Source organism: Canis lupus, chromosome 17 (genome assembly GCF_011100685.1).
Source record: "Canis lupus familiaris isolate Mischka breed German Shepherd chromosome 17, alternate assembly UU_Cfam_GSD_1.0, whole genome shotgun sequence".
Classification (NCBI taxonomy): Eukaryota; Metazoa; Chordata; class Mammalia; order Carnivora; family Canidae; genus Canis; species Canis lupus.
The window spans coordinates 8,374,674-8,394,664 of record NC_049238.1 but is presented as its reverse complement, the minus strand read 5'-3'; the positions used below and the strand labels follow the sequence as shown (position 1 = coordinate 8,394,664).

At 52.7% G+C, this 19,991-nt stretch overlaps 1 protein-coding gene and 1 long non-coding RNA gene across 4 annotated transcripts in view; one reads left to right on the top strand and one right to left on the bottom strand.

Annotated features, from left to right (window-relative positions):
• The window catches only part of LPIN1 (lipin 1), a 132,041-nt gene that overhangs the window by 97,172 nt on the left and 14,878 nt on the right, over positions 1-19,991 (bottom strand). For both annotated transcript variants that reach the window (XM_038560805.1, XM_038560802.1), the window contains exon 2: positions 1,799-1,855. In XM_038560805.1, coding sequence (XP_038416733.1) covers positions 1,799-1,855 — 57 coding nt within the window. The remainder of the gene's footprint in view (positions 1-1,798; positions 1,856-19,991) is intronic.
• On the top strand, positions 409-16,437 carry LOC111090496. Of its 2 annotated transcripts, none has more exons than XR_005372106.1 (3): positions 409-729; positions 7,283-7,449; positions 15,899-16,437. It is a non-coding gene; the product is annotated as an uncharacterized LOC111090496 (long non-coding RNA). The 2 variants fall into 2 exon arrangements; XR_005372105.1 differs by lacking the exon at positions 15,899-16,437 and adding an exon at positions 8,141-10,917 and having other exon boundaries at positions 412-729.

Here is a 19,991-nt window from a genome sequence, read left to right as displayed (position 1 = left end):
CCTGAGCTGAGTTACAGGCCCCGCTCTTCTGCCGCACGATGCCTCGTGCTAAAAGGCAAGCCCCTTAGTTCCCGATTGCATGAGCTCCCCACGTGCACACGCGGCGCTGAAGCTCAGAGAAGCAAGCAGCAAGCGTGCTTGATGACACACGTCCTCTAAGTGGCGGAGCTGAGGGTCCAGGGCCAGGATTTGTCCTCCTAATTCAGTTCTCCTGGAGTTTGTCACTTTGGTCGAGACTTTGTCACTTCACCCTCGAGACAGAAGCTTCCTACTTGGCACCTCCTGTCCGCTGCTTCTGATCGCGTTGCGGGATGAGCCGGGTGAAGGGCAGCACAGGGCCTGCGGGAGAGGCCTGGCAGATCGCCCCCCTCCGCCTCCCCTCTTGTGCACCGTAGCCGCGGGGATGGGGCCAGAGGCTGGGGCTGGGAACCCGGTGGGCTAGGGAATGGGGACTTGGCGCCGGGAAGCAGCCTGTGCCTGCCTGCCTGCAAGCCCACCCGCAGGAGGGGAGGCTCACTTACGGGGCCTTCCTGCCTCTGCTCTGCTCCCTGGAGGATGGCTCCCCTCACTCCGGGCTCAACTGCCACCAACTGCCCGCTGGTCAGGATTCCTGGCCTCTGATTGGGCCCCATCCCTGTCAATCCCCTGGGAAACCGAGTCCCTGGGCCAAGGCCTCCCTCCGCTACCTTCTTCATTCATTCAATTGGAGCCTGTGGATTCATCTCCCAGGTGGGTGAGAGACTCTCCCCCTGGCCCGCACCACGGGGCCTCCTAAGTCCCCTGCAAATCCTCCCGTTCCACATTCCATTCCTGAGTCCCTCTCCAGACTGGGAGCTCTCAGAGAGCGGGGACATGCTCCTCTTGCTCTGTCTCCCCAAGGCGTAGGACAGGCCGCAAGGGACAGATGAGTGTCCAGGCTTCATCTCTCCTACCCTGGATCATTCCAAAAGCCTCTTCTTGGGCCTCGCCACCCCCTAACTTATCCCTAAGTCCATCCTCCGCAGGAAAAGAGCTCAGGTTTAAGGCGCATGCGGGTATACAGCAGGTGGTGTGATGTCCAGCTCGAGGGCAAGGTGAGGGCAGCGTGAGGCAGGAACTGGAGATGCAGGTGGGGGCCGCCAGCCGAGCGTGGCTGCAGAATTCCCCTCCCCAGCAGTGAAGGCTCCCGAGGCCAGATCCAGGAGAAGCCCAGAAGCCGGGTCAGGCAGGGGGTGCAGGATGGCATGGACCCTCACATTGCCAGACATGCAGTCTCGGGGGAACCCAAAGGAAGCGTCCGTGGACAGCAAAGCACTAAATACGGTCCCGGGGACAATCTGCAAGGCCTGGCCTAAGGCTTGGGGACCACAGGGAACCGTGGGATGAAGGCCGGAGGACCGGGAACCAGAGGGTGCAGGAGAAGCAGAATGTGCAGAAGTGCCTTGAGGGGCTTGGGGCAGCTACATGGGACCGCACCCACCGTAAGGACTTAAGGACATAAGGACAGTCCACCGAGGGTGACCAACAAACGGCTCAGATAACAAGACGAGCCTTTCCCTGTGGGCACTAGGGAGCCATGGAAGCCTTTTAATCAGGGAGGCGACAAAATCATTTCTGGGCCTGGGGGAGGATAGATCCAGGGAGATGAGGTTAGATATTAGCCAAAATGTTCTTAGCTTCATCCCGGGCTTCTGGAACCCTCAGAAGGAGCTGCAGGCCGTCTGCAAGCATCGGGGGAACGGCGGGGTCCGGAGCGGCACACGACAGTTTGTCAGAGCATTTGCTCCGTCAATGGCACATTCACAGCAACTTCACTCACGTTGATGTTCGAGGGCCACACATTTCTGATCCAGCCAGGGTCTCTCATCATTGGAATCTGAAAAAGAAAAACATGGGAAATTGATGAGCGGAAATGTTCTGGAAATAGTGGTCATGATTGCACAACCCTGTGCCTAGGCTAACACCTGCTGGACTGTATCCTCGAACACGGTGAAGTTTAGGGCATGTATTTACATCTCAGTGAAAGGAAAGTAAGTAAGAAGAAGACGTGGTGGGGATTCCTGGGTGGCTCAGTGGTTGAGCATCTGCCTTGGGCTCAGGGTGTGATCCCGGAGTCCCAGGATCAAGTCCTGCATCGGGCTCCCTGCATGGAGCCTGCTTCTCCCTCTGTCTGTGTCTCTGCCTCTCTCTGTGTGTCTCTCATGAATAAATAAATAAAATCTTTTAAAAAGAAGATGTGGTGAGTTTTCTCCAAGCGTGTTTACAGAGAGTGTGAGGTCTGGGTCACATGGGGCACATTATGGGGTCATAAATGTCTCCCCCCAGCTGCACTGTCTCCACCTCTCCTCCTTCCCAAAGCACACGTGGGGTGACATAGAGAAACACTGGGACTTGGAGTCAGAAGTCATGCGTTCCCGGTGCTGCTCCCAGTTTCTTAACTGTGGCTGCACAAGGCTTGTTTTCTCAGCTGTGAAATGGGTGTAACAGCAAGCCCAGAGCTGATGGGCGAGCAGTGAGCACTGCTGGAGTCCATTCGGGCTAGCACATAAACCAGCTGGTGAGATCGCTGGTGTGACACTACCCGGGCAAGGGGGGCCTGTGGGGGCTGCTGTGTCTACAGGCGCCCGGGTCAGGTCCCCAGAGTGCCTCTCCCACGCAGGTGTAGCCCAGCCTGTCTAAGGGACCTGTTGAATTTTTGTAGGCCTCAAATTCATCTTACATTATACCCCAAAATATATGTGGCCTGGGTTCAGCTACGGCAGCCCAGAATCAACAACCTTTGAAGCCCCTTATACCTTGTTGCCTTGTCCTGTCGCCCCCTCGCCCTGTCACCCTACCTGCTACCCATCAGGCACGTGTTTTCCAGCCCGTGTCGGTCATTGTTGATAGTTAACTGTGTTACTTTATGTCACTGTTAATATACTGAGTTTCCCTCAGGGGTCCTGTACTTAGTAGGCAGTGGAAATGCAGAGATGAGAAGATGTAAATCCTGTCCCGGAGTCACTCGCAATCTAGCAGGGGTCAGGCAGGAAGACGGGTAGAAAAGTGTGTCGTGGCCATGGCTGCCATCAAGACATGGGTTCCCTAGGTGCACAGGAGGGAGCCAACGGGTGTCCTGCAGAGAACACAAGGAACTCTGTGCCATCTGCAGAAGGTGACGTCTGAGCTGCTTCTGAAGGGTAAGTGGGGCTCTCAGAGAAGAAGGGGCAAAGGCCTTTCCAAACGGAGAAGACAGCGTGTTCAAAGAAACAAAGGCATCACCTGTATGTTTAGAGAACAGCACAGAGGGCCCTGTGTCGGGAACACTGGGAGGGAGTGTTGGTGGGGCCATGGGCAGGATGTGGGTAAAGTGGGGCCATGTTCGTTTTTAGAAAAATGTCCTCCCCGAGCAAGACCTTTTAGGAGGCCACATGTAAGCAGACAGGAGGGGAACTGCTACGGTCGTTTCAGCGAAGAGGCCCGAGGCCCTGGTCTGGGCTGCAGAACTCAGGGACTCCAGAGAACACAGTCTGAGAACCATCGCTGGGCATGATGGGAAGTACAGAGGAGTGGAATGAGCAGCCCCATGTTTTCAGGATCATTCCGACGTCTGGTATTAGAGGCAAAGGAGTGAATTCAAAGCTTTTCCAGCCAAGTATGGCCAGGGGAGAGCCAAGGTGGGAACAGCGGAGGGCCGAAGAGGAGGGGGTGGCTGAGGGTACCTCCTAGCAGTGGGTGATTTGGACTGGCTGGGTGGGCAGAGAGGGAGCTTTTGAGGATGATTGAGTCTGTGGCCTGGGGGACTCGGTAAAGGATGGCATCCTTAACTGGATGAGGAAAACCAGGAGGATAAATTTTGAGAGGACTCTTCTAGAGTCCTGGAACCACATCTGGAATAAGGAGAGAGTTCCCTAGGACAGGCCCCGGAAAGCGGGCAGATGTGAGTCAAGGGATCCCACCCAAGTCTGAAACTGTGTTGAAAGTGGGGCCAGAAGTTGGGGTTCTTCATCCATAAACTGCTTGGCATGGCCATTAATTCAGTCCTGGACACAACCACATGATGCATTTGAAACATTTCTGAGAATCCAGTTACCGCTCCCATTTGAGCTCCCGCAGAATATTACAGCATGCTATGAAAAAAAAAAATCATGCAGCTTGAATGGAGCTGTTCTAGATCATCCAACTCAAATTCCTCCTGGGGCACGCGCACTCGCTGGGTACAATGGTTGTACTCATTTCACACTCACGAGGCGGGCTAGGAAGGCCGCAGCAGTTTAAATCTACAATGCTTGCATTTGATCCCCATGACAAACAAAGTTTCAAATCAAATACCAAATGTATGTTTTCCTGCCAGGGGAACTCTGAACCCTCCAAGAGTTTGGTTTGATTTCAGAGATTAAATATGAACAACACAAGAACACTCAAAATGGCAAACTTGTGAACTACAATGACAATTTCTCTCAAAGATGAGAAGAAAATTATCTCATTCCACCCCACAACTATTTGTCCATTGGCATCCAAAATTCTTAACATGGAATTTGAAGCGCAGCCTTCGGAGCCTGTTTACCAACCAGCAAGTGGTCACGGTGGACGCCAAAAACGACATTGGGGTTTGAACCCCAGGCCTTCCGCTAAGAGCTGTGTGGCCCTCAGCACAGAATTCTATCTTTGCAAACCTCAGTATTCTCATCTGTAAAGAGAGGAGAATGATAAAATAGTTGCCCCAGAGCTGACCTAAGAATCAAGAGAGAATCCACACCAAACAAGAATGCTCCTCACGAATACTAGTTGCTACTCGTGGGTGATGATCATTCGGTTGAGACCCGGTCTCAGGAATGAGTGAGCGTCTTCTGAACGGCCAGCTTGCTTTTACCTTATTTATGCTGTGACCCGCTCGGGTCATTTACGTCTGAGTTGCAGATCCAACCTTTCTGCTCCCCCTCTGCTGGGTGATAGGACTCCAGGAAATGCATGTTTGTGCTGGTCGTGTTTGTGGTTCTATTTTCCATCTCTACTTCTTTTTTTATTTTCTCCTTTTATTCCTCATTTAACTTAAATGTATACGGCCGTGGACTGAATGTGCATGTCCTCACAACATTCAGACGTGATGCCCTGATACCCCATCCCACAGCCATTGGGGGTGGGACTTTGGGAGGTGATGAGGTCATGAAAGCCTTCGTGAAGCGGTTAGTGCCTTCTAAGAAGAGATAAGAGAGATGTCTCTGCCGTGTGAGCACTCATCAGGAACACGGCTGTCTACAAGCCAAGAAGAGGGCTCCCAACAAAACCCGGCCACACTGGAACCCAGATCCTGAACATCCAGCCTCCAGAGCTTGGAAGCAATGCCTGTTGTTTAAGGCACCCAACCTATAGTATTTTTGTTATTGCAGCCTGAGCTGATGGACCAAGATCCTGTTCTGTTTCGAACCATCTCTTGTCCATGGTTATATACAATAAAGGATACACAGACTGACAGATAAATAGGTAGACAAAGAGATATAGAGGAATGGGGACATGCTCGGCGAATGAACATAGTAAATGTGATTGGATGAACAGACAGAAGATAAGTAGACCCCTTCCTACTGTCTTTTCATTTGATGCTGGATTGTTTCGTTTGCCACTTGACCACATGGATCGGTACGGAGTAAAGAGCACTTGAAATAGAACCACAAAGACTAATCGTGGTCTTGTTGGGGCCTTGCCACTTAGAAGCGGAATTGTACGGGAAGTTTCCTCTTCTAAAGAACCGACATGGGGCACCTGGGTGGCTCAGTCTGTTGAGCATCCAACTCTTGGTTTTGGCTCAGGTGGTGATCTCAGATCAGGAGATCGAGCCCTGCATCAGGCTCCGCGCTCAGCTTGGAGTCTGCTTCAGATTCTCTGTCTCCCTCTTCCTCTCCTTCTCCCTCCAGCTCACACGCTCTTTCTCTCTCAAATAAGTAAATAAATAGTGAGCCGACACGGCATCACATCCCTTGGGGATGCTATGAGAGTCTACTGAAAGGCGCACTTGAAGGTGACCAGCCACACTATGTACTGTAAGGCTGAATTTGAATCTCAGTTGCGTCTTTATGAAGATCAAGACCCAGGTGGCAATCCCTCTGTGTTCCTCACAGGGCCTGGCTCACGGCTCCAACCCAGCCCACCACTTGCTGGGGCTTCCCCCTGTGGGACCTGGGTCCAAATTCCCCTTCAGCTCTGTGGGCTCCTGAGCTCTTGCTGCATTTTCACTGATGGACATACATTTGGACAGTAGGTTCCCACAGGCATGGAAAGGGAGACAGAAATGCTTCCAGATTAGCAGGCAGAAAGTCCACAGCAATAGTCCAGGACGTTCCCAGTTTACAAATGGGGCATGCTGAAGGCCATTTGTCAACTTATTTTGGAGTAGAGAATAATATTCTCACACTGCAACATTTCTATCCAAGCAAGCTCTCTCTCCCAGGAAAGGGAAGACAGAGGAATCCACAGTGCACCTTATAGTGGAGTCTTCAGAGCCCTGAGATCCATGTACAAAGCCTACTTTTATGGGAAAATTCATTCAAGCTCCACCTGAAGTTTCCAGGAGCACACAGGACCTGTCCGGGATGTGATGTAAAGACCATCGTTCCAGGGCTTGGGCAATTCTGGCTTTAGTTCTGTTTCTCCCCTGCAGGGGGAGGTCAGGGAGGCTTGGGCCAGATACTTCCCTTTCCTGGGTCTCAATTTTTCCAGCAGTCAAAAGATGGGAGCTGCACTAGGTGAGTCCTACACAATTTTTTTAATCTCCCAAATCCTGTAAGGCTACACGTGTGTGCGCCCCTACATCATGATTCCAATGACAAAATCCCCTTGCTTTGCTCTGTCAATATGACTTGAGGTGAAAGAAGATAGTAAGGGGTGGTTTGTTCTGGTTGAGGGAGGGGCTGCACAGATGGGGTGAAGTAGATGACGTTACAGGTCGGGGCTGAAATTAGACCAGGTCAGGCCCTAACCTGGACCCTACCCCGAGAGCTCCCCAGACCCCCCAGGAATGGTAAGAGCATCTGCAGTCAAGGGAATTGGATCTAAGTCCTGGAAACAATATTTAATAAGGCCTGATGTGGAGTAGATCACTTCATGTCCTAGAAATTCCTTTGCTTCAATTACAAAGTGAGGGAAATGATACTTCTTCCACCTTCACAGCTAGCAAGGGCTCTCTGACCCACTCTCGGAGCTCATGGGATGATGCTGGACCCACCAGGATAATCCAGGATAATCCCCCTATTTTAAGGTCAGTAATGGGTAACCTTAATTCCATCGGCAACCTTAATTCTTTTTCTCCATGTAATTAATATATTCACAGGTTCCAAGGATTGGGACATGGATATCTTTGAGGCACCACCATTCTGACTGGCACAGCCTCTTAATGGGATCGCCCACATCGCCATCTGCTATCCTGCGGTTCACTCTCCGTGCCACAGCCAGGCTCATCTTCTTGACAATCTGAGTGTGCGGCTGAAAACCATTCAAGTAAATATATAATATGTATGCAATGTTTGAAACCCTTCCCTAACGGGGTGAACAAATTTCCCACCCACCTGTCCAGTCTCGTCTGCCACTTGCTCCCTGTGATCTCTCTGATCCAGTCACGCTGGCCTTTTAATCCCTCGTATTCAACCTACTGCTTCCAGCCACAGGGCCTTTGCACTCTGCCTGAGACACATCTCAGCTGCTTAGCTACTACTCATTGCCAGACCAAACCACGGCCAAGTGTCACCTCCTCAGAGAGGCGGTCCCTGGCCTCCTCAACTTGATCACATCATAACTGCACCCCCTCAGCACCCTCATCACTCCTCCACAGCATTCAACGCAGATTGCATAGTTATGTTTGTCTGCCTAACTGTTCAGCTAATGCCAGCATCCTCCATAGGGACAGTGCCCATTGTCCTGGTCATTGTAACCCCAGCAATGGCAGCTATTCAACAAATACTTGCTGAATGGAAGAATAAAAGCAAGATTTTCTCCATAGACACACGAGGACCCTGGAGCTCAGGAGGTTGAGGGACTTAGCCGAGGTCGCAGAGCTAGCAATCTGGGGTATGTGAGCTGGGATGTGACCCAGGTTTGGCTGACTTCAGAGCCAGGGCATCACTCCACCTGCATTTCAGGCTACTGGTGTGGAAGGGGGCTTTGCACCGTCTGATTTTTGTGCTCCTTCTAGGAGAAAGAGGAAGGCAGCATTGATCTCTGCAGCTCTCTGGTGGCTCCATGTCTTAGACCTTTGTCTGACCAACGTGGTGGCCAGTCACCACCAAAGGGAAGCTCTCACCTGGCACGTCCTCCCAGCCACGTGTGCGAGAGCTGAGCTCCCCTAGGCCTCACCATTGACCAGCGGTGGTTGTCCTGTCCCAGGGCCCAGTGCTTACCCAGACATGTGACACGTAAGTGCACCTGTCTCTGCAGGGTGATCAGCCCATGGGGGCCAAGGCAGAGGAAATCGAATGGATTATAGGCCTGCAATGGGGAATCGGGGGTTGGAGGAGGACCCAGGACTGTGGGATCCCAGCTGTGTGACCATCCTTCCATCAGCCTCAGGATCGCCATGTGGTACAATGAAGGGGCTGGAGTGGACAGAGTCCGTCCCCTCCTGCTCTGACATTCTGTGTTCCCTGGGTGCCCACAGTATGGTCTGTGACTCCAGACTTTGAGCCCACCCGGAACAGTGTCCTGAAAAAGGGACCTGATTTAACTTCTCAGATAGAAATCCCTCCCCATGAAGAAGTGGCCCCAGCACAGGCTCTTCTCCAGGCCTCGCCTTCTATCACAGCCACTGGAAAGACAAGCAAGAGGCGGCCCTCACCACTGCCCCTGCCTCAGGCCCAGATGCACCCCCCAGGAGTGTGCTCTGGAAGGAAGGTTCAGGCCGCACACGGGAGGTGTGGGCTGCGTGCGTGCTTGTTCACGTGTGCATTCGATCGCAGATGGCCTGAGAGTCTTGCTGCCCCCAATCCCCACACACAGGCGGAGTCTAAGAGCCCGGCCCTCCCCTCTGGGCTGGCCTAGGTGTCTTGGGTGCTCAATAAGAGGCAGGATGGGTGTCAGCTTGCAACCCCAGAGGCCAGGTCATAAGAAGCCTTTCTGTGCCCCTGTCAACCTCCTGCAATGCTCTTTCTGGGGGATGCAGCTGCCACATAAAAGGTTAGGTGCCCCTCCCCCCTGCCCCGAGATGCTGGGGCCCAGAGGCTCTGCGCTACCGCTCGGCCAGCAGTCCCCCTGGGCCGGGCCTTCCAGCCATGCGAGGGAAGCAGCCACCATCACCCTTCCCGACCAGGCCACACACCAGCCCTGCTCCACTCAGTAGGAGAGGAGGAGTCAAAGAAACATCCAACTGAGCCCTGCCCTAGTCCCGACCCAGGAAATCATGAGATCTAATGAAGGAGCTGCGTTAAGCCATTGGGCCTGGAGGCAATTTGGTTTGGAGAAATACGCAGCCAGACAGGCACGTGCCTTGTGGGCCAGGGGGCTGGCCTTGCATTTCCTTGCGTGTTCCTGTCCAAAACTGCGTCTGTGTGTCTGTGGTGAGCGAGGGACGGGGCCCACTTTTGCAAGCACATCAATGTGTTTGCTTGTGTCTACACAGTTTGTGTTTCTGTGTGTTTTGATGTGTGGCTGTGGGTGTGCGTGGGTGTGCGTGTGTCAATGGCAAAATAATGAAGTGGACTCCTCCGCGTGAAATCTCTAATCCCACTGTTGAAGTGCCTCCTTGCTTGTTTATGAAAAGAACCCACATGGACCGTAAACGTATGCACACGTGTATGCGTCCATACAGGGATAGAATTGATTGGAAAAACAAGAATGGAGCCTTTAATTAGAGGATTCTAATGGGAAATTTAATTTAACTTAATTTAGTTTAATTTAATTTAATTTAATATAGGCAATCACTGAGCCCCCAATGTTTGCCGGGCACTATGCCAGGGGTTAGGAATCTGGAAAAGAGGAAGACCTACTACAACGTTCTGGGCAGCATCAGGAGCACAGGAAAGACCCTGTGCAGGGTCAGTCCCACGTCAGACCCCGGGGTTCTCAGGGTAATCACACAAGGCTCTTCGAGCCCCGCAAGCCCTGGCCCCCGTGCCTGGAAGATTGGTCACCCTGAGTCTGTGAGTGGGCAGCTCAGGGCCACGCCATCCCCCAAGCAGGGCAGCAGCAGCCCCCAAGGGCTTCTCAGGGGACGGTAGTGAGTGTTGTGCAAAACCAGCTCCATGGTGGGGAGATAGATTTGGGAACATTAGAGAAAACAGAAATACTCTTTTCCTTCATAGCTTCTCAGCACCCTTAGGACATCACCATACATTGCCAGTCTCCAAGAGGGAATATAGAATGTAGCATTTCCCCAAACCATATAATCCTGAAACCCCCTTTGCACTGAACAAATGGTGGTTTTTGTAAGTCAGGTAACTTATTTTGGAGAAATGATGCTACAGAAATTAATAGGTGTTGTGTCCAACCCTGGGGGTCATTCATCCAGCCTTCCCAAATCCACCACCACCACCACCACCCACCCCATCCAGTGGAGGTTATGGTAGCAGCTTCAAGAAACCCAAGTCTGAATGGGGAGACTCTTGGGAGGAGTGGGGGGGTGGCTGCGGGCATAAAATAAACAGCAAAACAGGAGTGAATGTTTCTGAACTGAGGTGAGAGCTAGGGAGGATGACCCAGCCCCCCTGCTAGCCCCCAGCACACTCCTCACACAGTTCTTCCTGCAGAGACCCCTGGGCACACGCTAGGGCTCCCCTCCCCTCCCCTCTGAGCTAGGCCAGACCAAGTAAGCCAAGGCCTGTTTTTCTCAAGCATCCCCATTACTTGGTGTATTAACTATGTCTTTTACTCTCTGTATTTTGATGCTTTAATATTGAGGGCCTTGCTGACCATGGAGAACCCAGGCTAGAAACTAGTGTCACTCCAGGCCCTCCCCAGGCTAGAAACCAGTGTCACCTCTCTGCATCACAGAACTCTTATGAAAAAGAAATGTCAGCAATATTTACTTATTTTCCTAAGAATACAAAACCCTTGGGGGCACCTGCGTGGCTCAGTCTGTTAAGTGTCTGACTGTTGGTGTTGGCTCAGGTCATAGTCTCAGGGTGGTGGTGGGATTGAGCCCCATGACCTGACCCAGCTCCACACTCAGCAGGGAGTCTGCTTGAGATCCTCTCCTGCACCCTCTCCCTCCACCTCCACCCCCCCGCCCACTAACATGTGCAGGGACTCGCACTCTCTCCCTCAAATAAATAAATAAATAAATAAATAAATAAATAAATAAATAAATAAATCTTAAAAAGAAAAAAGGAATGAAAACCGATTCCTAGTTCCAGTTGAAATCCAGCTTTCCATGATTGGCTTCTTCGAGTCCCAGAGTCTGATAATATTGATGAGAAGGCCTTTCCTAGGCAAACCGACCAATCTAGAGCCTGTAACTCAATCACCTCCTTGATGGGGTACTCACTGACTCCGAGGCTAGTCACCTGCCCTGATCCCCGCAGGGCCAGGTACCAGAGCACCAGGAGCAGCCCTAAGCCCCAGAGCCTGCGGGAATCATTCACACTCTCCTGTCCATCCCTTCCCCATGGAAACCACTATAAAGGCTCCTGCCCACGTCTCTCTCCTTGTTCCTTCTGCTTCTTGACCGAGCTAGTGCTTCCACGCGTGGCCCTGTGTGGGGCATGTCATCCCTCCTGTGTCTAGGGGTCTGGGAGTCTGCCTTCATGACAGTCATTTCCAGGTCTATGTGGCCTACCATTCCCGAGTAAAAAAATTCTTGGGTACCCTTAAAACATTTGTCCCCCTGGTGCTGCAAGACCAGAAGGCGAAACTCAGCAGAAATAGCTCTGATGACATCGGGGCATTGACATGCCCAGTGGGGGGGCGGGTTACGCAAAGTGGTTAAGGAACAGCTTCAGCACAGTCCCTGATGTAACCAAACAGACACAGTGGCCCTGGATGTACCAGCGAGCGGCAAGTAGCTTTTTATCAGGGGATTAGAGTATAGACTCTAGAGTCTGACAGGCTTGAGCTCCAATCCTAGACCCATCACAAACTAAATGTGTGGCCTTGATCTACTCATTTGTTTTATCTAATCATTTAGCTCTTATGTGTGTGCTTCCAACTTTTCAACTGCCAAATGGGGATCAGAATATATTGTAATGATGAAATATGGATGAATATGGATTGTAATGATGAAATATGGCTGAAGTTAAGTCACTTAGCACAGAAACCGTTATGCAGATGCAATCAATTAATGCCCTATTTTATTATCATTATTATTATTGCTGCTGCTACTGCATATAACTAAGTGGTACAACTAAAGGTACGACGTGGTTACTCATCCTTATTGACAGACGGTCCATTGTGTTGCCACCTGGGCCAGGTGTTGTGGACAAACTTGAACGTAGAGAAACCAGTGAAGACGGGATTAGTCATGTCTAGTCATACGTTAATTAGGCACCTGCTACATGCCCGCCCTGTGCTAAGTACTGAGTTCATCCCTGGAGCAATCACGAAGATGACTACGATCTGATCGTTGAGTTATTCATAGGCGAGCAGGAAAAACAGGTGCAGGAACGAATCTGAATAATCCAACCTAACGTGTGCCGGGGGAGCCCCGAGAGGAAGGTCTCCCAGGGAGGGATGAGGCAGGGGTGGCCGGGAGGGTCATCGCAGATGAGCCGGGTGCTGATGATCAAGCAGGAGTTCGCCCAACGAGGGAGGGTGTGGGAAGTGCAAGCAGAGGCGCAAACACCAAGGACACGCACATTACAGCCTCGTTGTGAGCCAGCGAGGGGACTAGAGCACAGAGGGAGCCAAGGAAGAGCAAGGACTCTGGAATTCAGGAAGAGGAGCCGAGGGCTGACACGGAAGGAATCAGGGTGTCGTTGAGGTGTTTTGGCCTCGAGTGACCGTGTGAGACCCGTGGTGGGGAGGCTGGGAGTGTGCAGAGGCTCTGGGAGCGGGGAGTCTGCCCTTAGGGACAGCCATCTCCGGGGTGCGTGCCCACCTGGCGCTGAGAGCTGCGCTGGGGCAAGCACGCAGGTCCCTGGAAGCCTCACCACCTCCCTGTGAACTTCACCAGCATCAACCAAGAAATGAAGAAGCCGAGGCCCCAACCAGCTTCATAAGACCTGCCCGAGGTCACACACGGCGCAAGTGGCCAAGGTGTGAATGAACCCAAGTCTGCCCAACCCCAGAGCCTCTGCTGTTCCCGCTCTACCGGGCGCCTCCAGAGGGACAGGGAGCCCCATAAGGGGCCAGGCCAGAGACAGCACACGATGGGACAGAGGTCAGCAGGAGAGCCTAGGAAGGCCACGCAAGCAGGGAGGGGCCCCCGGGGACACTGCGCCACCTGCCCCCGTTGGGAGGTTGGTCCGGCCTCAAGGGGCCTCCGAATGCAGCGCTGTGTTTCAGCCCTTGGGTGGATGCTGGGGACCACACATGGGGGAGAACACACTGAGCCACGGGTGACTGTGAACTCTGGACACCAAGCCCCCAGGCCCCAAGTCACACCTGACACATGGGGACCATTAGCAGCTACACTTAGAGGGACTTCAGTCTGGGCCTCAAGGTGACGGCCGGGGTCCAACGTGCAGCTTCCTCGGGGAGGAGGAAGAGGGCCTCGGGCACGTGGCTGACGCTCCAAAAGTGGCAGCTCACATGCGGCACTTAGAGTCCGAAGTTTCATGACAAAGCTCTGTTCCCAAAGTGTGCAAAGCCTTGACCGTGTCCGGAATGAAAGAAGGATCCTAATAGACAAAGTGCCTCTGAGAAGAGCCGTGGCCTTGGCGCCGCAGAGCACCGAGCGGCTCCCAGCAGCAGGAGGAGGGGAGCCTTGCACGACGAGCGGAGCTCTGAGCCCCCGCAGCGGCCCCGGACCGGGTGGGTTTTCCTGCAGAGGCAGCCACGGCAACACCAGGAAATCGCTGCCGCCCGAGGCCTCCGGTCCACGCGACAGTGTCCTCACGTTTCTGAGAAGAGGCGGGTGCCCGGGAGCCAGTCACAGCGGCCCTGCTCTGGGAGGGGCTTTTAAATAAAGAAGTGAGGAGCCCCTGACGTCGAGGACGTCCAGTCCCTTCTACGAAAGCATCTGGTCTCCCGAGAGCAGCGGAGGGGCCGGGCCCCCGGCCAGCTGGACAGTGGCAGCAAACAAGAGGCAGCGGCATCAGAGGACGCGGCGTGCCCCCACCCCTCCAGCTGACCTGGCCGCAGCCAGCCACGTCCCTAGGGGCCAGGGCCACGGGCGGGGGGGGGGCGGGCACGAGAGGGACAAGTTGTCCGTTGTTTGGAAGAAAATGACCCCGTGGTCCGTGCTGAGCACGGTGACCCCTGTGACTGCCGCTGGCCTGCCCGCGGCCGGCAGGGACAGCAGCGAAGCCCGGGGCCCCTGGGGATCCAGCCACGGCCCAGGCCAGCCTGGGGCCCGCTCCTGGCCTGGCGAGCGGCCGGGTCACCAGAGGCCGTCGCCGCCCGGCCAGCCAGCGCCCACAGCCAGCGAGGCTGACCTAATTAGGTGGGAGGCAGGTTCTCACCCACCGAGGCGGCCAACCAAACCCCTCTCTCCTCACCCCACCCCTGAGCGGTGGCCTTTCCTTGTCCCCAGGCCTCAGCAGGCCAGGGAGGAGGCGGCGGGTGGCCGAGGTCCAGGGAACCCGGCCTGCCAGCCCCGGGAAGGCAGGGTGAGCTCCTGGGCCGCGAGACACAGGCTCGGCCAGGCTGCTGGCCGTCCCAGGCCAGGGCGGTCGGGGGGTGCTCCTGCCTGCCCCCCGCCTTAGCCACCAGCCTGCAGGGGCTGCTGCTGCCCCCGCCTGCCGGGGACACAGGGCTCAGGGCTGCTGCAAACCCGTGAGCTGGGCGAGCCTTCTGGAAGAGGCAGGAGGCTGGGCATGCTGACCTGGAGAACCCCGGGGAAGCATGCACGGCGCGGCACGGGGAGCACATCTGAGTTCAGCTGGGAAAGCGAGTCAGGGTCCTGGAGGCCGCCCCGGAAACGCAGCCACAGGGCTGGAGGGGGCCACCAGAGCAGCTCCTCTGGAGGCCCGTGACCCGATGCAGGGCCACTCTGGGTGTTGTGGATAAAGCTGGAAGTCGGGCTTGGCTCTCCTTCTCCCTCCTTTGGCCCCATGGCGTCTATGCAGCCTGCCTTCCCGGCTCGGGGCACACAGCGCAGCAGCTGGCCTCTCGGTGCATCACCCATTTCCCAGCTCTACCAGACTAATCCAATCATCAACAAAACGCTCCGGCTTTGTTTTGTTTGTTGGTTGCATAGGCAAGGCCTTCTCGGGAGCTGATCCCCCGCCAGCTCCTGCCAGTCTGTTTGCCTTTCTAGCCATCTCCTCTAAAGAGTCATCGCTCCATTTCATTTCTTCGATTCCACTCTTCTTGTTCTTGCTCTTGAACCCACTCAGTCAGGTGGCCACTGCACTGGAACTGTCCCCAACAATGTCACCGACAGCGTCCATGTTGCCCGATCCAGTATGAAAGCCTCGGCCCCCAATCTTGCTTTTGGCCTATCAACAACACTGACACAATCTCCCAGTCGCTCTTTCTTGATGTACTTTCTTGCCCTGGCTTCCAGGACACAAGACTCTCTTGGTTTCTATTCTTCTCCACCTAAGGTGAGTCCTTGGTGATCTATCCAGTCTCGCGGCTTTAAATACCCTCCATCGGCTCATGAATCCCAAACATATACTCCTCTGTGTATGATTCCTCTCCCAACTCCAGATTCACATACCCCACGGCCTACCTGACATCTCCATCTATGATATCTGGCAGGTGTCTCAAACTTAGCAGGTCCGAACCTCAGCTGACCGACGCCCTGCAGGGTCCTATCTCTTCTTCCTCAGTCTGTGGTAACTATACCCTTCCAGGCACGCACACCAGAAACCCCAGAGCAAACTTTGTCCTTCTCTCACACCAACGTCTAATTCCTCAGGAAATCCTGATGGCTCTGTCTTCAAGACATGTCCAGAATCTGGCCACTTATCACCATCTCCCCGGCTCTCACCCCCTTCTCTGTCGTCTGGTTGACTGCAATGACCTCCCGCCTGGACTCCCTGCTTCTTGTCTGACAAGGTACTCTTCACACTGCAAAGAGGTCAGAAAACATCACTGCTTGGCCCACACCTTGCAAGGGCTCAAGGTATGAGCCAAAGTCCTCACCATGGCCTGCAAAGTCCTACATGTTCCCCACAGACCCTTAGCTTCAACCCCTGCTACCCTCCCCGACACTCATTCCAGCCAGTATGCATCCCAAGTCTCTAGCCAGTAGCTGCTGCATCATAGGCTCTCAATAAATATTGAGCAACTGCATGGAATGAACTACAGCCTCATAATTGCCTTTCACCTTGGTTTTAGGATCCTTAATTTATGGGCAGGAACATCAAACAATGAAACTACATGGTGTCACAGATGATGATGAGCTGTCACGGAAATTCACAGAGGTGGGGAAAATGACTGGAAACTGATACATAGCACTTTTCAACTACAATAATCTGTTGTGGTTGTTTTATTTTTTTTATCAGTGAATAAGGTAGTAGGGATGCAGGTCTTCATTATAGTAATCTCCATAACTTTTGTATATATAAAAGATTTAATATTTTTTAAAAATTCAGTAGAGGACAGCCCGGGTTGCTCAGTGGTTTGGCGCCGCCTTCAGCCTGGGGCCTGATCCTGGAGACCCGGGATCGAGTCCCATATCGGGCTCCCTGCGTGGAGCCTGTTTCTCCCTCTGCCTTGTGTCTCTGCCTCTCTCTCTCTCTTATGAGTGAATAAATAAAATCTTTAAAAAAAAATCAATAGATATTTAAAAAATTAGCCATTCCTATTATGTGTCCATCCCATGTTAGGTGTTGGGCTGGAAAGCAGACGGGGAGCACAAAGTCTTGATTCTATGCTCCACGAGCTTGATACGTACAGTGTGAGAATACCATGAGCTCCAGGACAAGGCACAACAGGAATGGAACATGGGAAAAGGCCAGTCCAGGATTCGTGGCAGGCAAGTGATACAGATAAAGACACTCAGTGGTCTGGAAGTTCAAAGGGCTGTGGTCAGAGAGGCTGGAGGACCCGCACAAAGATCAGCTCCAAGGGGACAATGACCTCACGGAGAGTGGGAGCTGTTGTGGGGTGCTGTCTCTGAACCCTCACGTGAACCCCTCGCGTAGGCTCATGCAAGGATAACAGAACATCTGATTTTGAAGCATCGCTTAACCATCATTTCTTCACCCACTCATTGAGTGACTCAATCAAGACAAAGTCTTTTCTGTTTCAAGGAGTCTATAATTCTCTGTCCCAAAATGGCGAGTTCACCCAATGCTAGGCATTGGGCACATAGAAATATAAAAACCATATGGTCCTTGTCTCGAAGATTCCACAGAATCTGATACGGGATTCAGACATGAGTCCCCCCAACAACCTTGAGAAGAAGGTATGGCAAAGAGGAGGGAACAGGCTCAGAGAGGGGCCAGGGAAAACACAACCCGTGCCTTGAGGAGAGCCCATTCCAGGGAAGGCGACAACATGAACCAGAAGCTTGGTTCTCACAACCTGTCACACTCCGAATGGCCTCGGAGTCAGCTGGGGGCTCCTGGTAAGAAGGCAGATTCTGAGAATGACTGGCTATCAGTCAGTTAAGCGTCCAACTCTTGGTTTTGGCTCAGGTCATAATCCCAAGGTCATGGGACTGAGCCCCCATGTCGGGCTCCAGGCTCAGCATGGGGTCTGCTTGAGATTCTCTCTCCTTTTCCATCTGCCCCTCCCCCTGCTCATGCTCGTTCGCTCTCTCTCAAATAAATAAATAAATAAATAAAATCTTTTGAAAAAAAGAATGCAGATTCTGAGTTCATAGTCTTGGGTGGGGTCTGAAAGTTTGCATTTCTGATTAGCTCCCAGGTGATGCCGATGCGGACACTGGTCTGAGGACCACACTTTGAATAGCACAGGACTATAGAGTCAAAACAGCTCAGACCACTGACCAGATCATTCATCAGAGAGCCTGGATCACATTTAGACTATTCTAGAATCTCTAGATCAGTGTTTCCCAAACCTGACTGCACATCAGAGTCAGATGGGCAACGTGTTAACCATGACCAAGGCTCAGTGCCAGACACTGTATTTCATAGGGATGGGAGCTGGAATTTTGTAGTCTTGTTTGTTTGTTTTCAGACAAATTGCTCAGGGATTCTGGTGCACAACCCATTTGGGGGATGAGTGCCCACCTGGCCTTCCTGAGACCCCAAGGACCGGCTCTCTGCAGTCTCTGTTTCTCTGACTCTCTAGCTCTACCTACTGTACCCATCTTGACTTTACCCACAACTGGACACCAGTCCTGAGAAAGCCTCTGGGGGTTTGATTTGAAGTGTTTAAGGAAGGCTGGCCCCTGACCCAAAATAAGACTTCTCAAAATAAAATAAAATTGTTTTAAAAAAATAAAAAATAAATGAGACTTCTCTCCCACGTCAGCAGGGCTCAATGCCTCCAATTTCTCAGGCTGCAATATAATCCCAAGATCTCAAGGGTGGGGCCAGAATCCTATTTGTCTCTGTATCCCGGGGGTTCACAAAGGGTAGGGAGTAGAGACCACATGAGCGGTGGTGGAATTTAAATGAAGACTTTGACTTCAGCATTGCCCTTTCCCCTGACTATTTTTATCAAAGAAAAACATCTGGAGGAGAGGGACTTAAATGAGTTGTCCTATGGTTTTCCTCTGGGACAAAGTGGGTAACACCTGAGGAAGGAGGAAGGAGTGTCTCCAGGGGAAGGAGAGGGGGGATGCAGGAGAAGGGAAGCCACAGGGAAGCCCCTGCAGAGTGCTGGCTGTGCTCCAAGAGCTCCCCGCTAAGCACTTTACAAACATCACGACTCAGAGCTAAGCCTGCTTGCTTACAGAAGCGACCGGGGAGCTCACTAACATTCCCGGCTCCCAGGCTCCACTTGACTCTGGTGAGTCAGAATCTCGAGAGGCAGATCTCAGGGACGCTTCAAAGCTCCCTGGGGAACAGGGAGTTTGGGAAGCTCTGCATTGCCCTCCCGGCAGGCCATTCAGGTACAGAGGGACTTGCGAGAAATGCAGCCAGTAGGCGCCAGGGCAAAAGCATGGAGAAGGAACTGGGACCCAACTTTCCACTGGCATTTTCATTCAAACTCCCAGGGGAAGGAATAGCTGGTGACTTTTTGCCTTGAATATGCCAGCGTGTCCTTGGGATACATAGTGAGGCAACGTTCCCATTTAGGGCATGCTCACCGCGTAGACTTCACCCTGTGCGCTCCAAGTGAGTTCCCCTTAGTGTTGGGAGGCCAAGGACATGGACAACCTGTAAGACAGTGGCAGCCACCAGAATTCTCAGAGAACAATACCAGTAAAGAAAATACACTTTATTTTCCATAAGATAGTTAGGGTGGCACATCAGGGGAATGTCGCACACACGCGCGCACACACACGTAATGGTTTCAACAAGGCATTCGATAAAATCCTTCATGACACCCTAAAGGGTAGGTGGGATAACTTGGGTTGGGTAACACTGATATGTAAAGCTACTTACGCTAACATTCCTAAGGAATGTGAAAATGGGCTTGGATAGAGACCTCGAATGTCATGCTACTGGCTCTATTCTTGCTCTTTCCTTCCTAAACATTTGATCAATGTTGGGTTGCAACAGAAAGCACATCTGTGGCTTAGAGTCAAGAGAGTGCAGTGAATTTGTACTCTGAATGATCCCTCTGACCCAAACCCAAGTATATAAAAGGATAAAGCAAAAATCACATAGCAGAGGCTCAAAAGCAAGGGAGGTATTTTCATGAATCACAGACACGATTCAAAATGTAAAGCTGCAGGTCTTCGAGGTGCTGGTCCTGAAGCAGAGGGTGTGGCCTGCACCTGCAGAGGGTCATGTGAGATGGGGCACAGGAGCCAGGCTCCACACTGAAACCTGGCCTGGGATTCGGTTCCTGTTGCTGGTAAAAGAGATTTGAACGTTTCTGAAGCCCTACTGCTTAGGGCCGAGGCTATAAGGGTGGTGGGAGGATGA